The following is a 13,993-nucleotide window of genomic DNA, read 5'->3' on the forward strand; positions in this document are numbered from 1 at the left end:
AAGTCCTTTTTTTTTTTTTTTCAACTTTAATTTTCTTTTTTTTTAAGACTAAATTTTTTCTTTTTGTGTATTGCAGGGGAATGGCATCAGTATGATGATATCATCTGTGCAGAACCGTCTAATAATATGTTTGAATGGTTCAAAAAAGCTGTTTGGCCTGATCAAAAGAAAAGTGTACTTCAGGGAAGAAAAATCGCTGGTACGTTCATGCTGGAAAGTATCTTTGACCTCCTGACAAGCTGGAGCAAAATTAACCTCAGCAACTTCTTTAGTCAACTCCGACAGTTTTATGAGATCTATGGAAACCCTTATGTATATGAAAAGAAACAGATGAAATGGTCCCAACTCGATTACAGTGAAAAAGATGTAAGTAAACCATATGCATCTTGGCATATATTGAACACGTTCATAATTTACAAGACATTGCCTCACTCTCATACTTAAAAAAAACACTACAGAATATTCTGAGTACTGTTTAATATATATACTCAATTGAGCACTGAGCACCTACTTGCTATTATCTAATCAGCCAGTCGTGTAGCAGCAGTGCATATATGGGTCAGGAGCTTCAGTTAATGTTCACATCAGAATGGGGACAAATGTGATCACAGTGATTTTGACAATGATTGTTGATGCCAGACAGGCTGGCTAGAGTGTTTCTGCTGATCTCCTGGTATTTTCATGCACAACAGTCTCTAGAGTTTTCTCAGAATGGTGCCAAAAACAAACAATATCCATTAAGTGGCAGTTTTGCAGAGCAAAATGTCTTGATGATGAGAGAGGTCAAAGGAGAATGGCCAGACTGATTTGAGCGGACAGAGCGGCTTCGGCAACTCAGATAAACAATCTGTTATGATGTAACAAATGATGTGTTACAAATCTTTATATTAACTGACTTTATATTAATGCAGTACAGTGAATGACAGCTGCCTGAGGTCTCCCAGTGGCTTACATTATTGGCAGTTTAGTGTTAAATGATTAATTTACAGCAAAACAAAACTTTCATGTCTGAAAACATTATTTTTGTCTTATATTTCATAATAAACTCAGATGAGCTCAGTAAGGACTTAAATGTGTACAAAGGATTTTGGGTCATTTAAGGCCGCAAAGGATACATCCGATGCGTCCTTCAAAATAGGCTGAAAGAAGGATCCAAAATGAAGGCTGCCTTCCAAGGATCCTTCCGATTGACATGGCCTTCAGCAAACTTTGATGATGTGGCAGCTGAGATATGCAGCCTTTTGTCTGAGAAGCCCCACATGTTGGGTTACACTTCTGTCAGCCAAGAACAGTTAGCTGAGACTGCAGTGGGCACAGGCTCACCAAAACTGCAAAGTTGAAGACTGGAAAAATGTAGCCTGATCTGAAGAATCTTGATGAGGCACACAGAGGGTAGGGACAGAGTTTGGTGCAAAACCATAAATCATGGACTAAACCTGCCTTGTGTCAACAGTCCAGGCTGGTGATGGCGGTGTAATGGTGTGGGGAATGTTTTCTTTGCACACTTTAGGCCTGTTAATACTAATCAATCAATTTTTTGTTGACTATGTGCATCCCTTCATGGCCACAATTTACTCATCTTCTAATGGCTACTTCCAGCATTATAGTGTACCATATCAGAAAGCAAAAGTCACCTCAAACTGATTTAATGAACTTGTTGATGTTCATTGTTCTTCTGGCTTTCCCAGATCCGATTCCAATAAAACACATCTGGAATGTGGTGTAACGTGAGATTAACAAATCTGCAGAAATCATGTAAACATGGACCAGAATCTCAAAGTAATGTTGAGTCCATGTCACAAAGAACTTCGACTGTTTTGAAAGCAAAGGAAGACCCACCTACCCAGTATTATCACATTATTCCTAATAAAGTGCTCAGTCAGTGTATATTAAAACAGTATATCAGCAAAATTGGGGGTGGGGCTGTCAAAGTCTAAAAATTACAACTTAAAGTGACATATAAGCAGTCCACATGACTTGTTATGTATTCCTTCTGAAAGACTTCTGAATTCAGCTTCTAAATATAATTTGTGGTCTGGTCACATTCATTTCAAATATGGCAGGTGACGTGGACATGTGTATATGCAGTGATATATATTTTTTTTAAACTTGACAATCCCAGTTGACGGAAGCACTCTGCAATATTATTTTATCCAATATACACCTTTTGTGTTCCACTGAAAAAAGGTCATGCACATTTAAAGTGTGAGACAATAATGTAAATTTAAATAATGACAGAATTTTCACTTTTTGGTGAACTATGCCTTTAAGAGCACAGACCGGAAGACATAATCTGGTGCTCAAATGTAAATGTCAACATGAAATTTAACATACTGTCTCATTTTATCCTGTTAGGTGAGCATGCTCCTGAAGAAGTTCATGCTGGAGCGGGTGACTCCAGAGCTACAGAAGGACAGCGAGGGAAAGAGTTCTTTCATCAAGGAGCCACTGAAGTCTGGTCTCATTATGCTCTATGTTTGGAAACAGTATCGTCTAGAATTAGACAATGCAAATCTTTCTCGTCTCTGCACTGCCCTCTGCCTGCCCAAATTACCCAAGGATGAATTCCTTTCTTTCTGGACTGACATAACAGAATCATTCTCAGAAATAAAAAAGTGAGTACAGTTATCTTGGTAAAATGTAAATTATAAAGATAATTAAAAAACAAAACAAAACACCTCTAGAATAAAGAGGTGTTACATATTGTGCTGTTCTTCTTATTTTTTTAAATAATGGTAAAAAAAAATCATATTCGATTTTAAAAAAAAGGTTACAGTTACAGTTAGTGTTGAATTGTAAAGAAGTTCTTTAACAAAAATATAAGCTCATTATTTTCCCCCCATAGAATACAAAATGAAAGGTTCAGCAGAATGTTTATGCTTTTTTTTTTGTTCCATAGAGTAAAAGCATACTACATTCAGTATACTACAAAAGTAGTCCTTGTGTGTTATTTTTAAGTCATCTTCTTTAATACAATAGCTTTGTGCAAGGGTCAAACTACAGTGTAATTATAAGTAATCAGTGAAAATCATGCCTTCCACTATAGCTTTAAACTGTCTAATAATGATGTTTATTATGCCACATAAGGCCACAGATGCTGTCAAGGAAACTTGTACAGTTTAAAGTGCAAAGAACAGACCTGGGTCCAGCTTGTTCTGAGAATAGTATTAGTGTCTAAAAGGTCTTGATAACATTCATTACATTCTTCAGCTTGTCTGACATGGTGGAGGCGCTGATCAACAGAGTGAGAGCCGAGGAAATGACCAGATGGATCATTGTAATTCCACTTCTGCACCTTCTCAAAGGCACTTCAAAACCATTTGAGCCAGTGTTTACTAAGGTCAACTCAAAATCTGAGCAGAGCTGGGCTGGACTGCAGGGACTCAAATCAGCCACTGTATCTTACTTCAGAACCCAAGAAAGAAGGTATTAAATTTATCTGTAGGTTTCCAAATGCTTTTCTGTGGTTTTAATTTGGAATTTCTGATTTAGATCATGTTAATATTCAACTTTAGGTTAAACACCTAACCTAACCTTTTTTTTTTTTTTTTTTTTTTTTTTTTTTTGATGTCATTGTTGAATCCCTCTATTTTAGGGCGATGTTGAATCTCATGAAGGCAAATGGACATTTGGCTGATATAGACAGACTGCTGACCCGGTCTTGGATGTATCTGATGACTGTAGAGGAGTTGGTCGAGTGCAGCTCCATCTTCCATGTTGAGCTCCTGGACATCCTGCAGCTTTTCACCATGAAATGCCCCAATGATATAAACTACAGCACTTCCACAGTGAGTATCAATCCATCACCAGAAATTACCATATATGTACAAACCAGAACAGATTAAATTAGCATGCAGTATACCATCAGCAAATAATTGGTACTGTAACAGAGAAAAATGCTGTTGTTTGGAGTGTCTATATTTAATTATTATTATTTTCTCTTAGAGTGTAGCGGACACTCTGGAACACATTCAAAGTCACTTGCTCGAACAACGATACAGGTACTGTTCTTCAACTAAATTTTGAGGAACATTATTTTTATATATTTGAATAAGTTCAGATATTGGTATTTTGGTATTCAGGTATTTATTGCCTTTTATGTAAATAATATATTTGTAATAATTTGATGTTGAAGTGGCAATAGTCACTGCCCTAGTTGATTAGAAAAGTGGAGAAAATTAACATAACTGCCAAATATGAAAAAAATAAGAAATAAAATAAAAATGTGGGCTTACAGAATAAATACAAAAAAAATACAAAATACAGAAGATGAAATTCAGATCCAAACAAATCCAGTAGCCCTATCAGTGTGCCATGGTTAACTGGCTTTCATTACTGTTGTAGCTGTCTGAATGAGGCTTATGGCTTTCAGTGCATACAAGCAACTTGCAAACTCCTAGAGAAGATCTGCAATCTAGTTCATTACTACAGCTATGGACAAAATTTCACTGATATTCCTGTTGCTTGCATGAACCTTGTGGCCTCTGTGTCAGGATTTGCCCAGGTATTCCATCTAAGATCATATTATCTATGTTTAAAATCACTTATTAAAGGCAATAGATATTCAGAAGACATACAATTGATTCAGTGTCAATTTTAATGTTTGTTCAACCCTAAGACAACACAAGAAGCAGACACTTTTTCTGAGAAGACACTTGCATTACTCAGTGATGTCAAGCGGTCTGTGAGAGCGTGGATCAGAAAGACTTTTAAAGGGAAGCTTTTAAACAGAAGTTATATGACGGGTACCAGCTTCACTACAGAGGTTGAGGTAAGCAGAACAAGTATGTTCATCCAAACTAACCTGTCCACACATTTTAAATCTATATAATATATTATATTTATATATGTTCTGTTTTACAGATTTGGAATAACATTATTGCCATAGATTTCATGAGTAAGGATTTCACTAAAGAATGGAGAGAGACATTTACAATGGACTTTGAGGGGAAATATCAACAGGTAATTATTACACAGTTCCAGTATACACGTCTAGATGGGTTGAGAGTCAAGAACCAGCCCAATATTTTAATTACATTAAAAAAAAAATATATACTAATAAAAATCAAAAAAGCTTGACTAAATACTCTGACAGTGTTTCTACAGTAAGATAGAAAAAGAAATGATGTCTTAACTTTTGAACTTGCAATTTGAACTTCTTAATATGAATGTATTATTGCTATATATATATATATATATATATATATATATATATATATATATATATATATATATATATATATATATATATATATATATATATATATATATATATATATATATGAATGCTGGGTACACACCACAAGATAATGGGTCTGATTTTGGGCTGATTTCTCCCCTTCCCACAATCCTAGGTAATGTCCCTATTACCGTGATGGTTCTACAAATTATCTTATCAGATTTTCCTGTGGCGTGAGGTGTGTTAAGAGTGACTGAATCTGCTCGGAAGAACGTGGTAGCCATCCCGATCACGAATCATAAATATTCAATATGTTGAATATTTACGATCAGAAATCCTGATATGTGGGGGAACCCCGAGGACAAACGCGCACACGCTCTGGAGATCATCACGTGAAACTAAACAATATCCAATCAGAAAGTGAGCTGACGGTAGACAGAAGCGTAATAAATGCAGTCATGCTGCAGCACAAAGTTAAATGGATTTGGACAGCAGAGATGGCGGATCAGCTTGTCGATTTGTGGCAACAGCACTAGTGTTTATACAATGTGTCCTGTAAAACATACCAAAATCATTCCAAACACTATCACTTTCTTAGCAATTTCTTCCTGCCTATCATCCTATCATCTGTTTATTCTAAAGTCTCGAGAGATTTTGCGAGATTTCCTGCGTTCACAGTCGGGACTCTGGTTAAAAATCTGTTTGTGTGTGGTGTCCTGTCACATTACGGCACACCGCACACTATAGGAGCAAAACGGTTAAATCCAGGATTTTTTGTCCTCATGTTTGTGGTCTCTCACATTTTGAAAAACTTATAAGATTTTAAAAATCTTTTAGTGTGTACCTAGCATAACGTAAGGCTCATCAGATATCAGTGTAATTATTGATATTAAAATGTTGCAGAATTTGTTGTCACATCTTATTTATTTGTAAATAAGCAATTTGTTTTCACTCTTGTTAGGAAGATCAGCTGGATCAAATCGAGATTTATTGCTCAAAGATTAATGAACTTAACAACTCCCAGCCTTTTCTGGTGGGTAGCGTAGAAAAATGTGCTCTCCAGGCTGTTACCACAATATGCCAGGTAAAGGTCTTTCACTTCATTCTCACTGATATCGGGTCATACATCATCACACACATATAGATTAAAACATTTAATAAAATGAGATTAGGACCAAAACCTAGCTCATTATTTCCCAGTTTTCTACCAGCAGAATTTAGTTGTGAATGCATGCTGGCTTGTAATGCTTAGTTTTAGGGGTGGGCAATATGGCCAAAATATAATATGAATGTGTATATGGAAAAGAATAGTTCACCAAAAAATGAAATTCACCAACCCTCACATCGTTTCAAACACTTATATTTTTTTGTTGGAAGACAAATGTAGAAAAGTTTTTCTCTTTTGCATGCAGTTAGAATGAATTAGATCTTTCAAGCTTCAAAAAGGATGAAAAAAGCACCGTAAAAGTATCAATAAAGTAGTCCATATGACTTGTGCAATATATTTCAAAGTCTTATGAATTTATAAGGAAACTTTGTGAGATGAACAGATCGAAATTTAAGTCATAATGTCAGGAATACTGTAAAGTCAGTCGGTTGCAAAGCAATATTAGAGTGATAGGTCTCCCAATTATTTTCCATACAATCAATAAATTAAAACACAGATAACACCTGTTGTGTTTGTATGAAACAAGGGAGCAGCGTGTCACTGCGTGATACGAGAGACATGAAACTAAAGTCGGTTTCAGTTACCCGGATGAGTGGTCTGATATGCAGCATTGCCATGGACAATGGTCAATATTGGGAAATATCTGACCTCTGAATGCTGTAATTGACAAATGAGAATCATATAATCTAGAGAGCTGTGTAATAAACTATTTTACTTCACAATATGGAGGCCATTTGATGCGATGTGGAAACCATGTAACGCGATGTGTAGTGAACATGTGCAGTGTTCATTTGTGTGAACTATTACTTTCAAAAGTCATTAGGACATAGAGAAATTTAGTGTAGACTTTCCTTTTCTTTGGGAGTTATATGTTGGAGTACAGTGTTTAAAGTACACTGTTAAAACTTATGTTTTATGGATTTTAATAAGACAAATGTATACTTAAGTTACTGTTAATACTTTTTTTAACAGAATAAATCTGAGGGAAAACTTTTTGAGAGATTAAATGAATACCGGATAAACTGGAAATTTGGAAAGCTTGTGTCTACCATCATCCTAAAGTCCTGGCCAAGAAATGAAGAAGGAACCTATCTTGAGGAAGAAGTTATTCTCAAACATCTACTGGGGTGGACAGCAGCCAAAAATATTTTTCAGCTTCATGGTAGTTATATGGGTTCCCTCCACATGACAATTTATGTTTAAAGAACGAAACCGTATGACTGAGATAATATTTATGTTTTGGCTGCAGGTGCTGATGAAAAACTGATCGAACAGCTTTCTGAAGAAGCTAAAGAGAAATTAGCCATCGCAACATCATTATTCACAAACATTTTAAATCAACTTGTAACAGGGAAAATAAAGATAAAGCTACTCAATCTCATCCTAGAGAAGAGGAGTGCATTCTTTGAGCTGCTTAATTTAGGTAAAATACCTCACATGCTGTACCTTTTTTACCATTTTAACATACTATAATGTGAGGAGCCATGACCCTACTGTTTTTCCAGAGTGTTTCCAGAGTTGTGAAAATGAACAATACAAGGACACCAACGCAATAAAGAGGCTTCTTCAGTCTAGACAAGAGGAGGTGAAGGCTATCAATCATGAGAGCGCATTGGTGGATGCTCTCATTACAATGTGCCACAGTCTAGAGGAGCATGTGATGGGTAAAAGCTGTCTATTGATCACCTGATAATAATAGATTGTTTTTATAGAGAGATGTTAATACTAAAGTTGTTGTGCTTTTACAGTTGATTTTGACGGGTTGGAAGAAAAACACCATATTAACATTGATGAGATGGACCTGGACGAGTTCATGGACGTTCATTCATTAAATCAAATTCACTCTCCAGTGTCAAGAGTAGTCACCTACTTTGAGCTTGATGATGATGTTCGATCTATGGCAGAGGTCCTAAATATCTATAAAGACAGCTACATTTTCAAATCGTGTTGGATGAATGAGGCAAAAGAGTTTGCAGAGAGTGTCAATGAGGAGGAATTGGATATCACACTCGAAGATCTTAACAGAGAAATATTCAAACAATGTTATGATACCTATGGACAAATATACACTAGGCTGAAAGATGGTAGCATAACTTTTGATGAGGTTGATGTGACATTCAAAGCCTACAAGGGAAGATATGAAGAACTGGCAGCAGAAGTTGCAATCATGTGCAAACTGGACCACAGTGATAACCAGCGCTGGATCCAGACAAGAATCCAGCAGATTGAGCAGTACCATGAGCTTCATCTGGCAGTAGAGTCAGCTCAGGTGGTCATGATGGTCAAAGAGACGCTTCACCTACAAGGAGACTTTCAAGTCTTGGAAAAGTTGCTTGTTACTGTAAGTCATCTAATTTTTGCCAGTATGCTTACTGTTGTTAAATAAGTGCATTTTGATTAAAATAACTAAGGGATATGGTAAAGCCATTAAGCTTTCTTCCCTTTAGACACAGTTGGATTTTAAACGAGAGCGTCTTGACAGCATTGACAATGAGTTGATGCAGGCAAAAACTGTGCTTGTGGACATCACAGAGTCCCGTAGACTGTGCCTTCAGGAGCTTGGCTTCAGGAAGAATTTCGTTATGTGGGTTAAAGAGGCTCTTGAAGGTAAAAAAAAAAATAGGTGTTTGAAACTGGTAATGGAATGTGATTTCATTATTTCTAATGCTCTTTTGTAAGAAAATGTTATTCCTCTTTATCATTTCAGACATCAATGAGTTGAAAGTCTTTGTGGACTTGGCTTCCATCTCTGCCGGAGAGAATGATTTGGATGTGGATCGTGTGGCCTGTTTTCATGATGCAGTTCTTGGCTACTCCTCAATGCTCTATGATTTAAAGCCAGATGCTGACTTCAGACTTTTTAAAGATATGCTGAAAAAACTATGGAAAGCACTTGACAATGACCCCAACCTACCCAAAAAATTGGTAAGAGTATCTGCTAAAGTTGATAACCAAAGGAAGAAAAGATTCTTCATATTTTTGTCCAACAACGTTTTCTCTGTTTCAGTGTGACTCTGCAAGACACATAGAATGGTTGAAGACAGTCAAGGACAGCCATGGGTCAGTTGAACTGTCCTCTCTATCTCTGGCATCAGCTATCAACACAAATGGCATTTACATTATCAGTGCACAAAATCAAAAGAAGGTTTGTCATTGATGTTTTTTTGTTTGTTTGTTTTTAATTAGAGCAAGACAATGTAAGACGTACAGGGAAACATAGTACAAAATACAGAATTAATAGTGCAGTAGAAATAATTTGACAATAAACAAACAAGACCAAAACAAAAACACGGGCAACAAAGTTAAATTTACATGTAGTTATGTGACGTGTAAGAGTATGTTATGTGTGTATATAATATATATATATACCTCTCTATCTTGAATGTATATAATATAGTTTTATTTGGGAGAAAGAGAAGGAAAAAAATGTAGATAAAGAGATAATATTGAAAATACTTAAAATAATCACAATATAATTAAGCATATAAATTATAAAACAGAAGGGAGATGAAAAAAATTAATTGAATAAATTTAAAGGGGGGGGGGGGGTAAAAAAGAAATAATGATAATATTAAAAAAATAAGAAAAGGAAAGAGCACATTAAAATTATGAAATAAATGTTTTTCTCCAAAACACATTGGCCACAATTATTGGCACCCTTTTATTCAATTCTTTTTGGAACCTCCTATAATGCTTGGTGAGTTTGGAGAACACCTGACAAGAGATCAGAGACCATTCCTTTTACTGAATCCCTCCAGATCATTCAGATTCCCAGCTCCATGTTGGTGGTGCTTCTCTTCAGTTTATTTGACTCATTTTCTTTAGGGTTCAGGTCAGGGGACTGGGACGACCATGGCAGAAGCTTCATTTTGTGCTCAGTGACACATTTTTGTGTTGGATTTGATGTTTGTTTTGGATCATTGTCCTGATGGACGATCCAACCATGGCCCATTATTGGATTTCTAGCAGAAGGTTTTGATTTTTTTTTTTTTTTAGCTGTTGGTATTTGATTGATACCATGTATCTGAACAAGATGTCCAGGACCTCCAGCAGAAAAATAGGCCCACAACATTAACGATCCAGCAGTATATTTAACCGTTGACATGGGGTACTTTTTATCCATGTGTGCACCAAACCTAGGTTTGCTGCCAAAAAGCTCTTTTTTAAATCTGACCATAGAACCTTTTTGAAGTTACAGTCTTGTCTGATAATGTAATATGCTGGAGATTGTTTCTGGATGAGAGCAGAGGATTTTTTGAAACCCTTCTGAACAACTTGTGTGGATGTGGGTGCTGTTTGATCATTTTTTAGGCTTTCTGAGACTCAAGATTTAACTAATCTCTGCAATTCTCCAGCTGTCATCCTTGGAGAGTATTTGGCCACTCAAACTCACCTCCTCACCATGCATTAGGACGCTATAGACACATGTCCTCTTCCAGATATTTTTGTAATATCTTGATTGGAACTTCTTTGGGATTTTCAATGCTTTAGCTATTTTCTTACAGCCATTTTCTATTTTGTGAAGATCAACAATCTTTTGCTGCACATCAATACTATATTCTTTGGTTTTACCCATTGTGATGAATGATTATGGGAATGTGGCCTTTGTGTTTCCTCATGTTTAAACTCCTGTCCAGCCTGTCATAAGTCATGGTTGGACAATTTCATGTTCATGATCACTAATGTGCTACAAAAAATTGTAAATATGAATGGGAATATACTTCAGAGATAGTTTACTCATAAAGAATTCTTGGGGTGCCAATAACTGTGGCCAATGTGTTTTAGAGAAAATCATTTATTTCATCATTCTTTTCCTTCAATGAAAGGTTTGGTTTTTGCTAATTTTATTAATTAAAGATCAAAAGGATAAACAATGCAGATTTATTTTACAGTCATCTTTGATCATATTTACCAAGGGTGCCAATAATTATGAGCACAACTGTATTTGCTAATATTGTGCTGGATTTTCAACTAAAACCAGTTTAATGTGGTAGGTGAGTTTTGGAACATGCTAACTGGTTTCTAGTTAGTCCAGCTGGTCAACCAACTGGAACTTGTATCATCATCGGCCTTCTTGGGTAAATCATGTTTTCCAAGCAAGTTCAAGCTAGTTTAGGCAATTGACATGCTGGACTATCAGCTAATAGTGACCTGGTCATCATGATCAAGAACAAATTAGGTGGGATCAAAAAGTGGTCATGCTGATTACTAATTTAATTACTACTAATTTAAACGTACACAGTTTCCTTTAGGAGCAATGGCATGCCATATTAGCACAACACTTATTATTAGCTATCTTTATCATCATTGAATAGCCTAATTGATGCATATAATATTTTGGAAATATCAATCCATGAATATTGCTTTTTTTCAGTTATGCTTGGAAAATATTCTGAAGCTTCAAATTATGGAAGAGCATGATGAGGGCTGTGAGACACGCATTTATTCTCTTGAAGACCTTAAGGATCTACAGAATAAATTGATGCTAATGTCTGGCAAAGGAGATCAGGGCCAGTGTGAAGTCGATCAATTTGCAGAGGTGATTTCCCTCTTTTTAGCTATTAGATTCTGTTTTATTTCACCTATTATAATTGTAATTAACCCTGAATGAACTTATTCCTTGTTTCCAGGTCTTTGCCAGTGTACAGAGGTTGGCCTCTGCATTTATTGATTTGTTTGTTGCTGGAAATCCATTGTTCAGACACTGGGAGGCAAATATCAACTGTAATAGTAAAGAAGCATGCATCATAATGGACTTCAACTTAGGGAGTGTTGTCAGTGCCATCGTGGTGGAAGGTGATGTCACAGAACAGTTGCTGGAAGTCTGTAAGAAAATGGAGAGCTGCCTACGCTTCTGGAAAGTTTTTATGGACAAACAGAGATCTCAGCATTACTACTTAAACTATTACACTGCAGAACAAGTAGTCTACATGTGCCGTCAGCTCAGCCAGAAAAATATGACTGAAATGGAAGATCAAGTTCTTATGATGCTCTCTTTTATCAAGCCTAATTGCTCCACTTCAGATTTGAGACAGGCTTGGCACAGGCTTCAGTATGAAGTAATTAAGAAGGGTCCTGAGCAAAATGACGACTTAGACTTTCAAACTTTTGTTGAAGTCCCTAGTATGATTGAGAATGATAGTATTGAGGAGCCATGCCCATTGTTTGATGACTGGGAAAGTCAATTGGGGCATGCTAATGGGTCCGAAAAGCTAGATGTGATTTGGAATGCTTACATGCGAGACATGAACAATTTTCTACCAGACTCCCTTGATGTCAGAAGTTTTGGATATCTTCTCGAAATTTTGGCCAACAGCCCCAGTGAAGATGAGGATGATTGGTATTCACAGGATGAGAGACAAAGAAACATTCAGAGAGAACTTCCAAATGGAATGGCTTCTGGAAGACCAAATCTAATCATCTGCCCTTCTGAAGAAATTCTGATATCATGCATTTCAGTTTACATGAGCAGCAAGAATGAGCCTCTACCAACCTATGATGAAGTACTCCTCTGTAGTGCTTCCACTCCATATGAAGAAGTGGAACTTTTCCTCAGGCGCTGTCTCTCTTCTGGCTACAGGGGAAAGAAGATATACACAATGCTCTATGTGGACCAACTTACCTACGAAGTGAGCTACAAAGTGGAGCAATTTTTTCAGCATCAAACCGCACAGAGCAGAAAGGATTACAAGCTGGTGTTGGTCTGTAGCTCTAATAGAGAACATGCATATCTTCCTTCAGCTTTTAGTCAATTTAGATTGCACTTGATTCCTCAAGAACCAATGATCAGTATTCAGCGATACCTTGCTAGGCACTTCACAGTCCCAGCTGACATATCCAGTGCTGCTGCTGTGTTCAAAGACAGACAGTGTGTGGGAGTTGTATCCTCAAAAAGATCAGGAGTTGGTGAGTATACATTCAAGTAATGGATTTAAATTAGTTAGTTTTCAGAATTCATGTTAGTTGGCTATATAGAGTACACTTACGGGAAACAGAAAAAAAAAGATTTTGTTTTCTGTGTGTGTGTGTGTGTGTGTGTGTGTGTGTGTGTGTGTATGAATATAAATATTTTGCTATAAATATGTAAGATGCAGAATTATATCTATGATTCATTGTAGGAAAATCACTTTACATTAAAAGAATGTATGAGAAACTGAAGAGAAACACCAAGAAGCCTTCACAGCTGAAGTGCATCAGGTTAATTGAGCCAAGAGTTGATGAAAATGTCATCCTTCAGTCCTTGCTCAACAGCCCGAAGAAAAAAGAGCTTTCAGTCTATCATTTTGATGTCACCACCATGGTAGCTAGCTACCTGATTTTACTTTTATTTATTTATTTATTTAATTTGATGAATAAATTTAAATAAATGTTACTACTGTTTTTCAGTATATTTTATATATTTGCAGGTAAAAAAAGGACTACATGAATTTCTGTTCAGGCTGTTGATCCTTGGATACCTCATGGACTCAGAAGGAAACATGTGGAAAAGCAGTAATAAGCACTTGTATGTCATCGAGATCCTGAGACCTGATGGCAGCACGTCACAAAATGACCAAAGAGCTGTAAGTAAATTGATATAAATTATTTCATTAAATCACATAGGAATTAATCAGACTAATGCCTCATGAATTTATTTGCATTTTCAT

At 36.3% G+C, this 13,993-nt stretch overlaps 1 protein-coding gene across 4 annotated transcripts in view; it reads left to right on the forward strand.

Moving 5' to 3' along the window:
* rnf213a (ring finger protein 213a) overlaps positions 1 to 13,993 on the forward strand; it is a 62,974-nt gene that overhangs the window by 6,253 nt on the left and 42,728 nt on the right. For all 4 annotated transcript variants that reach the window (XM_048190901.1, XM_048190909.1, XM_048190918.1 and 1 more), the window contains 20 exons: positions 77 to 366; positions 2,356 to 2,615; positions 3,211 to 3,426; positions 3,596 to 3,788; positions 3,946 to 4,001; positions 4,345 to 4,504; positions 4,619 to 4,771; positions 4,864 to 4,962; positions 6,141 to 6,263; positions 7,320 to 7,509; positions 7,597 to 7,770; positions 7,853 to 8,011; positions 8,096 to 8,688; positions 8,795 to 8,954; positions 9,055 to 9,272; positions 9,355 to 9,492; positions 11,722 to 11,886; positions 11,978 to 13,253; positions 13,466 to 13,647; positions 13,754 to 13,909. In XM_048190901.1, the coding sequence (XP_048046858.1) occupies positions 77 to 366; positions 2,356 to 2,615; positions 3,211 to 3,426; positions 3,596 to 3,788; positions 3,946 to 4,001; positions 4,345 to 4,504; positions 4,619 to 4,771; positions 4,864 to 4,962; positions 6,141 to 6,263; positions 7,320 to 7,509; positions 7,597 to 7,770; positions 7,853 to 8,011; positions 8,096 to 8,688; positions 8,795 to 8,954; positions 9,055 to 9,272; positions 9,355 to 9,492; positions 11,722 to 11,886; positions 11,978 to 13,253; positions 13,466 to 13,647; positions 13,754 to 13,909 (4,961 nt within the window). The remainder of the gene's footprint in view (positions 1 to 76; positions 367 to 2,355; positions 2,616 to 3,210; positions 3,427 to 3,595; positions 3,789 to 3,945; positions 4,002 to 4,344; positions 4,505 to 4,618; positions 4,772 to 4,863; positions 4,963 to 6,140; positions 6,264 to 7,319; positions 7,510 to 7,596; positions 7,771 to 7,852; positions 8,012 to 8,095; positions 8,689 to 8,794; positions 8,955 to 9,054; positions 9,273 to 9,354; positions 9,493 to 11,721; positions 11,887 to 11,977; positions 13,254 to 13,465; positions 13,648 to 13,753; positions 13,910 to 13,993) is intronic.

The sequence above is a fragment of the Megalobrama amblycephala genome, linkage group LG1 (assembly GCF_018812025.1).
Source record: "Megalobrama amblycephala isolate DHTTF-2021 linkage group LG1, ASM1881202v1, whole genome shotgun sequence".
NCBI lineage: Eukaryota > Metazoa > Chordata > Actinopteri > Cypriniformes > Xenocyprididae > Megalobrama > Megalobrama amblycephala.